Source organism: Rana temporaria, chromosome 3 (assembly GCF_905171775.1).
Source record: "Rana temporaria chromosome 3, aRanTem1.1, whole genome shotgun sequence".
In the NCBI taxonomy this organism is placed as follows: domain Eukaryota; kingdom Metazoa; phylum Chordata; class Amphibia; order Anura; family Ranidae; genus Rana; species Rana temporaria.
The window spans coordinates 90,757,515-90,770,732 of record NC_053491.1 but is presented as its reverse complement, the minus strand read 5'-3'; the positions used below and the strand labels follow the sequence as shown (position 1 = coordinate 90,770,732).

Sequence of the window (13,218 nt, the reverse complement as noted above, 5' to 3'; positions counted from 1 at the left end):
TCTGTGTCCCTGTTAAGGTCTCGATTTCTCCTGTTTACCATGATCAATGAAAGTAAAATAGAATCCCAAATTTTAGGTTGTCCCCAGAAAAGTAATAGAGGGTAAATCTTCCAATGCAGGCACCAGTTATGGCTGCCTAGGAGTTCCCAAGAGATTTCCTTAATTTGCAGGGATTTCCTTTCACTTCCTGTTTTGGCTATGGGACAGGAAGTGAAGGGAAGTCTCCCCAATGTAACACAGATGACAAAAAATAAACTGACAGGGGTTATAACCCTCCCTTACTGTATCCAAAATTAAGTAAAAAATGTTTTGCCTATAGTTCTACTTTAAAAGCAAAGATTTCGTCACAAATGGGGTGTGCTGGCATAAAGCTGGGTACACACATACCATTTTTTTTTGTTCAGATAGAGGGGTAAAAAAAAAAAAAAAAAAACCTGATAGACCCCTGCATCAAATACGATGCTGATGCAGGGATCTTTCCCACTGAGACACTGTATTCTGACAGGGTGGCTCTCCCCAGAATACAATGATCAGCACTCGTAGGCATTGGCTGCAAGCGCTGATCGAATGCTAGTTTTTCAGCATGCCCGTTCAGACTGAAGCCAATCATTAGAGCGGCTCCTGTTGAACAGACAGGTGTACACACGGATCGAAAGTTGTCCGGTTGCTGCCGAATCAGCGGCTTTTCGGCCCGTGTGCACTGGGCTTAAATTGATACTAAACAGAGAAGTGTTAATTGCCATAAATCTTTCACATAAATCATACATATCATGCCACTGTGTTTTGTTTTCATTTTAAATCATCTTAGCAACTTCTGCAGCTCTGTTGTGAGGTCACATGACCTTTCCCTATTCTTTGGAATCTGTATGGAAAGATCCTTGGGAGGGGCTTCTATAAATCTGCTGATGTATGCTCTTTATATAGTATGAGCCTGGGTCTGGCCAGCCCCATGACTAAAAAAAGAGGTGTTTCAATAGAGCAATATCAAAGAACGGTTTTACAGTTCCCAATAAACCTTTATTGAACATCGAATGTGTAACTCTTTGTGAATATGGTATAGGCGGGGTCAAATGCGATATTAACTTTCATTGTGTTTAGACGGCATCTGCATCCAAAGGTATTGGCAATTACATGCGATATTTTTAATACAGATTTATTTGAAAACGAAGGGTTTGAGTTTCTTAGTGAATGTAATCAATCAGCATGCTATAGCTGGCCCCCATAGTGTTTTGCAATAGGAGGACATGGAGGAGAAGTGTAATTTACCACTCTATACACCCACATGAGTGACACTATACTCCCGTAGGGTGCACAGATAAGAAAAAAAACTGAATAGTTTAGAAGGGAACTGAAATTGAGCATGCTCCATAGAGGACACCAGCTGGTCTACACAATCTCAGGCTGGGGCTGTAAACCCACCCTCTCCTCCTTTCTAAACTACTACCATAGTGGTTATCTATAAGGATATGCATGCCTCCTGCATGTATCCTTACTTGTCAAATGTCTCTCCTCTGTTATGAGACCTGAAAAACTGCAGATTCTGTGGGTGGGTCTGTTGTCCGGAGCTCGTGGGTAGAGTCGTGATGTCAGTAGACTCCCCGCCCACCTCTACACTTCCCTTGTCAACATGAATTTTCTCCTGTGTATTTCTTACACTGAACTTCTGCTATGATCACTAATATCCAGTCAAAACCTAGAAAAAGTCACCATATGACTTCAGCGTGCCCAATCATGCAGAGATGTGGAGCAGCCAATCCTGTGAGAGCTGTAGAAGAAAGGAGGAGGGGATCTGAAGTACACAGCGTGCCTCTCTCAGGCACCTGCATGAGATATGTAAATCACCTGTCACTCACAACAAGGGGGAAGAACCGACTCCCATTTCTCTGTGGGTCAGTCTTTGTCTCACTGAAAAAAAAGATAAGAGGGTTGCTCAGAGCTGGATTAACTCTTCGAGGCAAAACTGGGCACAGATGACATGAAATCCTATACTGAACAAGGTGCAAGCCTTAATTAAAAAAACATTTTTGGGGTTTACATCCACTTTAATGACCCCAAGTCATCCACTGACTTCTCATAAGTATTGGAGAGCACAGGGGCAAAGGTCAACATTGTCTGGGTCATAGTTGTGTGGCTTCAGTAAAAATCACACAAATAGGAAACATAAGGGGAATACAAAGACACTGAATTTCAAAAGAGCCAACTTCCCTAAATTTCGAACTTTGCTAGAAGGCATAAATTGGGATAAAATCTTAGGAACAAAAAAACACGGAGGAGAGATGGGTTTGCGTTAAGAGCAAATTAAATGAGGGCATTAGCCAATACATCCCATTGGGTAATACATTTAAAAGAGCGAGCAAAAGTCCTGGATGGCTCAACTCCAATGTAAAAATGCATATAAAAGAGAAGGCCTTAAAAAAATACAAGGTTGAGGGATCATCACCAGCATTCAGACTTTATAAAGAATGCAACAAGAAATGTAAGGGTGCAATTAGAAAAGGCTAGGATAGAACATGAAAGACACATAGCAGAGGAGAGCAAAAAAATCCGAAGAAATTCTTTAACCACTTCCCGACCTCCGCATGTAAATGTACGTCCACAATATGGCACGTACAGGCACATGGGCGTTAATGTACGTCCTTGCCTATTAGCGGGTGGGGGGTCCGATCGGGACCCCCCCGCGCTACATGCGGCGGTCCGGTTCGCTTGGAGGAGCGATCCGGGACCACGGCGCGGCTATTTGTTTATAGCCGCTCCGTCGCGATCGCTCCCCGGAGCTGAAGAACGTGGAGAGCCGTATGTAAACACAGCTTCCCCGTGCTTCACTATGGCGGCGCATCGATTGTGTCATCCCCTTTATAGGGGAGACGCAATCGATGACGTCAGTCCTACAGCCACACCCCCCTACAGTTGTAAACACACACTAGGTGCACCCTAACTCCTACAGCGCCACCTGTGGTTAACTCCCAAACTGCAACTGTCATTTTCACAATAAAGAATGCAATTTAAATGCATTTTTTGCTGTGAAAATGACAATGGTCCCAAAAATGTGTCAAAATTGTCCGAAGTGTCCGCCATAATGTCGCAGTCACGAAAAAAAATTGCTGATCGCCGCCATTAGTAGTAAAAAAAAAAAAATTAATAAAAATGCAATAAAACTATCCCCTATTTTGTAAACACTATAAATTTTGCGCAAACCAATCGATAAACGCTTATTGCGTTTTTTTTTACTAAAAATAGGTCGAAGAATACGTATCGGCCTAAACTGAGGGAAAAAAATGTTTTTATATATGTTTTTGGGGGATATTTATTATAGCAAAAAGTAAAAAATATTGCATTTTTTTTCAAAATTGGCGCTCTATTTTTGTTTATAGCGCAAAAACTAAAAACCACAGAGGTGATCAAATACCACCAAAAGAAAGCTCTATTTGTGGGGAAAAAAGGACGCCAACTTTGTTTGGGAGCCACGTCGCACGACCGCGCAATTGTCTGTTAAAGCGACGCAGTCCCGAACTGTAAAAACACCTTGGGTCTTTAGGCTGCATATTGGTCCGGGGCTTAAGTAAAACAGTAAAAAAGGGAGGACAGACCATATTGGCCCCATGAAGAATGAAGAAGGACATCTGGTTACAAAGGATGGGGAGATGGCGAAGGTATTAAATTAATTCTTCTCCTCAGTCTTCATGAGGGAATTGGGGGGCTTAAGTAACCAAATCTGCAGTGTCTATCCTCATGACACATCACAGGGAGCACCTCCATGGTTAACAGAGGTCAAAATTAAAATTAGACTTGGGAAACTTAACATTAATAAATCACCGGGACCAGATGGCTTGCACCCGAAGGTACTTCGGGAACTCAGTAAAGTAATTGCCAGACCATTGTTCCTAATTTTTACTGACAGTCTACTAACTGGAATGGTACCAGCTGATTGGAGAAAAGCCAATTTAGCACGAATATTTAAAAATACATCCCTGGGAATTACAGACCAGTTAGCCTAACATCAATAGTATGTAAGCTCTTGGAAAGGATAAGGGGCTATATACAAGATTTTAGCAATGAGAACGTAATCTTTAGCAGTAATCAGCATGGATTCATGAAGAATCGTTCTTGCCAAACCAATCTATTAACCTTCTATGAGGAGGCGAGTTGCCAACTAGATAAAGGAAGGCCCGTAGATGTGGTGTATCTGGATTTTGCAAAAGCATTTGACACAGTTCCCCATAAACATTTACTGTACCAAATAAGGTCCGTTGGCAAAACTAATGCAATCTATACACGGGGGGGGGGGGGGGGGCCTGTGGGGGAATCTAGGATGGAAAATGACCTGGGGGGTCCTATTAGATGATAGGCTTAGCAATGGCAAGCTGCTGCTAACAAAGCAAACAGAATATTGGCATGCATTAAAAAAAAAAAAAAGAGATCAACTCCAAAGATAAAATGATAATTCTTCCGCTTTACAAGACTCTGGTCCGGCTGCACCTAGAGTATGCGGTCTAGTTCAGGGCACCAGTCCTCAGCAAGGATGTACTGGAAATGGAGAGAGTACAAAGAAGGGCAACAAAGCTAATAAAGGGTCTGGGGGATATTAGTAGTATGAGGAAAGGTTGCAATCACTGAACTTACTGAACTTATTCTCTCTAGAGTAGAGACGCTTGAGAGGGGATACAATTTCAATTTACAAATACCGCACTGGTGACCCCACAATAGGGATAAACTTTTTAGTGAAAAGAGTTTAACAATCAGAAGAAAAAAGGTTTAACCTTAAACTACGTAGAGAGTGCTTTACTGTAAGAGCGGCAAGGATGTGGAATTCCCTTCCACAGGCGGTGGTCTCAGCCGGGGGCATCGATGGTTTCAAGAAACTATTAGATAAGCACCTGAACGACCACAACATACAGGGATATACAAGGTAATTCTGACATATAATCACACAAACAGGATGGTCTTTTTTCAACCTCGCCTACTATGTAACTATGTAAAGTTTCTAGATTTTTAATAGAAAAATCTGAACAGAGAATAATTGTATTAACCATCACCTATGTGAAGAATGCTTTAATGTTGAAGCTTTGGTTGAAAGTTACAAATATATTTCACAAAAGCAGACAAACACAGGTGTGGTAAAACATTCCCACCTGTAATATGTGCAACTTAAAAAATATAATAAAAGGATGTCTGTGATGTTTCTCTCTAAATAAAGCTGGAGAATTCTCATTTTGTTACCGTAGCAGTGCACAGAACACACAGAATGTGGCTGCTTGCTGTCACTTCAGCCTATCTCAGTTCCTGGCACAGGAAGCTGGGTGAGGGGATTACTCGTGCTCAGGAAGATGTTCGCACCATATGGTTATGTACAATGACGCTTGGGTTTGCAAAACAGCTTGCAAATTATAGTATGCAATGCACTTCTGCAGAAGCATTTCATTATAGAAAATACAAAACAATACAGAGTGGTTAAGAAAATACCAATTGCATAGGCTCATCTGTCAGACAATAGATCTAAAGATGGAATGATGTCCCTATAACACTTCGCATGTCTTCAAGCTGTTGTAAACCTCAGACACTAAAGGGTTAGTAAAGGAATTTATTTTCTCTTTCAATAATTTTTATTAAGCTTCAAAATAAGGTTACAGCAATAACAAATATTGTCTGAAATATTAATAGCCCTAATGGACAATGCACATCTTATTGCATAAGAAGAACAGCCAAAATTGTAGAAGTAAATCACATTTTAAATAGCCAATTGGCATGCAATCTGAGAGGATAATAAAATAAATATATAAAAAAAAAAAGGGGGGGGGGGGGAAGAAAATTGTTCAAAACCATTCCATATATTAGTTTCACACCCAAGAGAAGGGCTGGAGCTAAGGGGAAGGAATTTATTTTTTTCATATGTCATACTTGCCTCCACTGTGCAGTTCGTTTTGCACAGAGTGGCCCCGATCGTCCTCTTCTGGGGTCCCTCTGCGTCTCTGGTCCTCCCTGCAAATACTGACCACAGTCATGCGAGAGAGTTTGCATGGTGGTAATTGCGGGCACGCTCATTGCGGGCACGCTCACTGTATCATTGCGGGCACGCTCACTATATCACTCGGCCCCGCCCCTCCGCGTCACTGGATGTGATTGATAGCAGCGCCAGCTGCTGCTCTCAATCCATCCGCTCTAGGCAATCAGCGGCCAGGCTGAGTGGCGAAGAGGACCTCGGGACCGCGCACGGGACTTTCGAGGGGTCAGGCAACTAAAACGGGGGCTCGGGGGGCGTCATCAGATGTTTTTTCACCTTAATGCATAGATTGCATTAAGGTGAAAAAAAATAATTCTGAACAACTCCTTTAAATATAAACAAAGCATATCCCTCTATAACAGGGGTAGTGAATTAAAAGTCAAGGAGGTCCGGTCACTAAAAAAAATTCTGGCCAAGGTCGGGATTCTTTTTTTGGCGCAAGACGCACTCTCTCTGGTGCTTTTCTTACCGTTTCCTCCACACACTCTGCCAATACCAATGCAAATGTCACGGTTACATCAGGTGTCCCTCACCAGGGTGCCCCCTTACATCAGGTGTCCCCCACCAGGGTGCCCCCTTCGCATCAGGTGTCCCCCACCAGGGTGCCCCCTTCGCATCATTTGTCCCCCACCAGGGTGCCCCCTTCGCATCATTTGTCCCCCACCAGGGTGCCCCCTTCGCATCATTTGTCCCCCACCAGGGTGCCCCCTTCGCATCATTTGTCCCCCACCAGGGTGCCCCCTTCGCATCATTTGTCCCCCACCAGGGTGCCCCCCTCGCATCATTTGTCCCCCACCAGGGTGCCCCCCTTAGCATCATTTGTCCCCCACCAGGGTGCCCCCCTTAGCATCATTTGTCCCCCACCAGGGTGCCCCCCTTGCATCATTTGTCCCCACCAGGGTGCCCCCCTTGCATCATTTGTCCCCACCAGGGTGCCCCCCTTGCATCATTTGTCCCCACCAGGGTGCCCCCCTTGCATCATTTGTCCCCACCAGGGTGCCCCCCTTGCATCATTTGTCCCCACCAAGGCGCCCCCCTTGCATCATTTGTCCCCACCAAGGTGCCCCCCTTGCATCATTTGTACCCACCAAGGTGCCCCCCTTGCATCATTCGTAACCACCAAGGTGCCCCCCTTGCATCATTTGTCCCCACCAGGGTGCCCCCCCTTGCATCATTTGTCCCCACCAGGGTGCCCCCCCTTGCATCATTTGTCCCCACCAGGGTGCCCCCCCTTGCATCATTTGTCCCCACCAGGGTGCCCCCCTTGCATCATTTGTCCCCACCAGGGTGCCCCCTTACATTCGGTGTCATCATCGGAGTGCTCCTTTAAATCAGGTGCCCCGATCACACCAGGTGTGCTCCTTTACATGAGGTTTGCCCATCACAGTGCCACCTTGCATCAGGTATTCCTGTCAGAGTTCTCCCTTACATCAGGTGTCCCCATCAGGGTTCCCCTTTACATCAGGTGTCTCCATCACAGTGCCCACTTACATCAGGTGGCAAGCGGACATTGTGGGTAGAGCAGCCACAGGAAAATGCACTGCATTTGCCGATGTGTGGGGGTGCTACCAAGAAATAATGGAACACTTGCACGTATGCTAAAGAGCAGCGGATTTTGCCTTTTGGTCAGGAACATGCACAGATGTGCGAGCATTCCTGCCCTGCACGAGCATGAACCTAGTCTACCTCTTGTTTCAGGCTATTTTAATATTTAGGTTGTAAAATAAAATATGGTCACATTCCCCAACCGCCATACCCTAAAACTACCCCATACTTACCTGAACCATGGGGAGTCAATGCATTGCACCAGTGACACGTGACACATGGGTGCAATGCTATGCAGCTTTCAATGCAAACTTTTTAATAAATGTTCTTTATTTTATTAACATGGGTGGCATTATTACACTATTGTAAGGGCTGCAAATAACGATTATTTTCATAATCGATGAGTTGGCCGATTATTGTTTCGATTAATCGAATAATTGGGGCCAATTTGTTGTTGGGCAGATTACAAAACACAAATTACCGCAAAAACACATTACATGCTTTTCTGCAGCTTCTCCATTGAAGTATATTGAAAAAAAAAAAAAAAATAGCACCGTTTTGCGTTAAAAAGTCCTTGCCCATTACAAATACGCAGCAGCTGAAAAAAAAATCATGGATGTGAACATGTCCCATAGGAAAACATGTAAATGAACTGTAGTGTGTTTCTGCAAAAAGCACCAAAAAACAGGTGTGACCCCCAGGCCTGAGATGTTTAGTAACATAATGGGGGCTAAACAAAAATAAGTACAAAAAGAGCAAATAATCGCTACTGTAAGGGGTTAATTTTTTTACTGTGGGACAGTGAAAGTAATATTTACAGTAGAGATTTGCTTTTTTGTACTATAAAGGGCTACTTTTATTTTTTTTTAACCCCATTAGGTTACTGGCCGATTAAATCGATTATGAAAATTGTAATCGATTAATTTCATAATCGATTAGTTGTTTCGGCCCTACACTATTGCAAAAGGTGGAAAAGGCCTTTAACCACTTCACCTCCGGAAGATTTACCCCTTTCGTGACCAGGCAAGTACTAAATAAATGCATTTCCTTTTTCCCACCACAAAGAGCTTTCTTTTGGTGGTATTTGGTCACCTCTGCTGATTTGAATTTTTCGGCTATAAAACAAAAAAAAGACCAACTAGATAAAAATAAAAAAATCCAACAAAAACAATAAGTGTATATCGATTGGTTTGCGCAAAAGTTATAGCGTCTACAAACTATGGGATTTAAAAAATATATTTTTTTTATTACCAATGGTGGCAACCAGCGACTTATAGCGGGACTGATATTTCGGCGGACAATCTCTACCTGACACTTTTTTGGCAACCAGTGACACTAATAGTGATTAAAAAAAATAAAAAAATATGCACAGTCACTGTACTAATGACACTGGCACGGAAGAGGTCAAAATCTAGGGTAATCAAGGGGTTAAATGTTTGCCCAACAAGTTACTGTGTGCTGTTTTTACTTCCTTCTTTGCATGGAGAAAAAACAGCACATGTCAGAAGAGAGCCCTGTATTTGTTACATACATAAACCAATAAGCGCCCGCTGATTGGTTTGTGCTGTAGCCAATCGTTGCACAGCCAGGATGGCGGGAGCAAGCCCCCTTCCCCAGCGTACCCAAAATGTGATCCGGCGCAGAGCAGCTGCCCTGCCCCAGTATATGTGCGGTGGGCAGCTGTAAAGGGGTCAACCAGTTTGTCAATCCGGGTTTATGTCATTGACATCCTCCCGTATCGCACCTGGGGCGGACTGACTGATCAGCGTACCAGCCCACAAAAACACGCAAAAAAAAGTAATAAAAAAATACATATATTTTTTTTACATTCTTTCATCAGTCAGTGTCCCTGATCACCGCCACACCCATTGAATAACACTGTACTGCACAGATGACAGTATGTATAATAATAAAAAAAATAAAAAAAGGAAAATTATATACACCGATTTGGATTATTTTCACCCAAAAATTTTGCAGAATACATTTTGACCCAAGTTTATGAAGAAAGACTATTTGCAAAACTTTGTAATGAACACATTTTCAAATTTTCGGTCTTTTATTTATTTAGCAAAATATATATAAAAAAAAAAAAAAACACAACAGTGGTGATTAACTGCTTGCCGACCGCCTCACGCACTTATACATCGGCAGAATGGCACAGGCAGGCAAACCGACGTATATATACGTTGCTCCGAATCTGGCGCCTGGCAGCGCACGCGCCCACTGCGGTCTCCGTGATTGTTCCCGCTGGACCTGCGGACCCTTTTTCCACTGGTGTCCCGCAATCGTGTGATGGAACGGCAACTGCCTAGTGACACAAAACTGATAGTCTGTTCCCTCTCATCGGGAGCAGCGATCAGTGTCGTGTCACAGTAAGCCCCGCCCCCACACAGTTAGAATCACTCCCTAGGACACACTTAACCCCTTCACTGCCAGTGTCATTTACACAGTAATCAGTGCATTTTTATAGCACTGATCGCTGTATAAATGACAATGGTCCCAAAACAGCATCAAAAGTGTCTGCCATAATGTCGCAGTCATGATAAAAATCGCAGAATGCCGACATAACTAGTAAAAAATATATATATAATAAAAATGGCATAAAAACGAACCCCTATTTCGTAGACGCTATAACCAAAAGTGGACTAAAAAAATTTAAATAAAATAAAAATACCACCAAAAGAAAGCTCTAATTGTATAATAAGAATTGTATATGGGTACAGTGTTGCATGTCCACACAATTGTATTGCAAAGTGTGAGCGCTGAAAATTGGCCTGGGCAGAAAGAGGGTAAAAGTGCCGGTATTGATGTTTTTAATGTACATGATGATCCACCCCTCAAGTCCAGAAACTTACATAGCACTGTCAGATAGAAACGGGCTAGTGACCCACTCTGCGGAGGTTAAAAAATATTACCAAGTCACCTTCCTACCTCTGACCTGCTGATTAGACGGTGAAGAAACAGCAGAAAACTGAGGAGTTAAACCCTCTACTATCTCCTCCTGTCACAGCATGTTCCCGGTCATTATGTGTGCACTGCAACTAACCAGACCAGCTCCTAGCGCTGCCCATCACTCCTAGTCTGAGCCCTGCTGTATGTGCGATTAAAAAAAAAACTGATATCAAGTCAAATTGAGCTACTTACACTAGCAATATTTTAAATACATTTAACTGTGTTTATCTTCTTTGCCTGACATTCAGCTTTAAAAAAAAAAAAAAGAAGAGCAGCACATGTTCCAAGCTAGACTGTCTAACTGCAATATTTCCTTTAAGTTAAAAAGATTCCATCTCTAGGGGGAAAAATGCTGTGGGTATAATAGTAGGGCACCAAACTCCAAAAAGCTTGCACTATGAAAGAAGTTTGAACAAGCTTCAAGACTCTAAGGAAGTGCTGAAACTGCAAAACAACCTGGCATTCAGCCATGTCTGCAGGCTTTTTGAAGCTGCTGCAGGTATGTGCAGGCATCTCTAGTAATCCCCCCCCCCTTCTAAAGTTAAAGGATCTTTTTTTTTTTCAAATAGTAAACATGTCATATGTCCCTGCTCTGTACAATGGTTTTGCACACAGCAGCCCAGATCCTCCTCTTCTGGGGTACCCTGCCATCGCTCCTGGCTCCTCTTGCCTTCCAGGTACCTCCTAGCAGTCAGGTAAGAGAGCTGCCGCTCCAGGTGAGCTCACTAGGGTAATTGATGTCCACTCAGAAGCAGATGGGTGCTGGCAATGCAAAATACCTCCTAGCAGTCATCAATCCTGAGCAGCACTGTATATGTCTATTGATGCACACAGTGTGGCTCAGTCCCTTAAAAGTAGCTGTAATTAACAAATAAGGGGTCACAAGGATACAAATTCATGTTTATAGTGAGAGTGGTGGTATGTAATAACTATAAGATGGAAAGTTGAAGATGGACTTCAGGTTCTAGTGACACAGGGTTGGACAACAGTCTTTTATTCTAAGCATTCTGTGCAAAGCACCAAAAAAACACAATATGAAATTAAACTGTGCGCATTAAAATATATGTTTAGAGCTTCCTACCTCCACCAGTTGCATTAGGTTATCAAAGTATGCTTCTTCATCAATGGTAAGCTTTCCATTCTTATAGATAATGCGATAATGCTCCACTTTCCCTTCACAGCTCACACATAGTGTGTAGTCCCCTGGATAGTTTGTGCTCTCACGCACAAGAAAAAGCCCCGTTTCTGGTGGATAGAGGAGCCGTTCAGCTTGTTCTCTGGTTATCTTGCCATGAAACCATCTAGAAAAAAAAAAGTGAGATGCTTTTAAGCAGATGTGTAGTCAAATGGCTATATTCAGTTGAAATTAGAGCTGCACGATTAATCGTCAAGAATAGAGATTGCGAGGTCTAGAATTATTGCTCTCGCTCTAACAATCGCAGCGATACCTCACACGTGTGGTATGAACACAGTTTTTATATGTGGGCGCTGCTCGTGTAAGCGTTCGCTTCTGCACGCAAGCTCGTCGGGTCAGGGCGTTTAAATATTTTTTTCTTATTTTACGTATTTTTTTTATTTTAACACTTTAACCACTTAAGGACCTTAGATTATATTATATATTATATACTTAAGGACCTTGCCCGTTTTTCAGACTTGGTGTTTACAAGATTAAAACATTTTTTTTTGCTAGAAAATTACTTAAAAAAGATATATAATGTTTGGGGGTTCTAACACCCTAGAGAAGAAAATGACGGTCATTGCAATACTTTGTCACACCATATTTGCGCAGCGGTCTTACAAGCGCACTTTTTTGGGAAAAAAATCACTTTTTTTTAATTAAAAAATAAAACAGTAAAGATAGCCCAATTCTTTTTTATATTGTGATAGATAATGTTACGCCGAGTAAAATGATACCCAACATGTCACGCTTCAAAATTGCGCCCACTCGTGGAATAGCGTCAAACTTTTATCCTTAAAAATCTCCATAGGCGATGTTTAAAAAATTCTATAGATTGCATCTTTTGAGTTACAGAGTAGCTCTAGGGCTAGAATTGCTCTCGCTCTAATGATCACGGTGATACATCACTTGTGCAGTTTTAACACCGTTTTCATATGCTGGCGCTACTCACGTATGCGTTCGCTTCTGCGTGCAAGCTCCCTTCTATTACAAGGGATGTAAATATCCCTTGTAATAGAAAAAAGCATGACGGGTCCTCTTAAATATGAGATCTGGGGTCAAAAAGACCTCAGATCTCATATTTAGAATAAAATGCAATAAAATAAATAAATAAAAATAGTCATTTGAAACAGGAAAATTTACTTTTAATATGCTATGGAGACGGGTGGAGGCCATCTTGCCCTCACTTGTATCCCAGCAAAGCAGGAAACAGGACCCGATCGCTCCCGCCGCTGCCAACGGCTTCGGTAAGCAGCGGGGGGCGCGGGAGGGGGGGGGCCTTCTCCCACCGCCCGATAACGGTGATCTTGCGGCGAATCCGCCGCGCAGACCACCATTATCGTTTAAAGGACCGGCGCCTGAAGAGATGGATATCTCGGTTGTGGCAGCAGCTGCTGCCGTTACCGAGATATCCCTTATCAAAAAGAGGACGTATATAGTCATGTGCAGGTCTTTAAGTGATTAAAAAAAAAAAAAAAAAAAATTTGGGTCACTTTTATTCCTATCACAAGAAATTTAAACATCCCCAGCAATAGAAAAAAGCATG

The 13,218-nt window shown here is 42.7% G+C and overlaps 1 protein-coding gene across 2 annotated transcripts in view; it reads right to left on the bottom strand.

Moving 5' to 3' along the window:
• Positions 1-13,218, bottom strand: part of CSK (C-terminal Src kinase) — a 167,747-nt gene that overhangs the window by 30,847 nt on the left and 123,682 nt on the right. For both annotated transcript variants that reach the window (XM_040342957.1, XM_040342958.1), the window contains one exon: positions 11,577-11,796. In XM_040342957.1, coding sequence (XP_040198891.1) covers positions 11,577-11,796 — 220 coding nt within the window. The remainder of the gene's footprint in view (positions 1-11,576; positions 11,797-13,218) is intronic.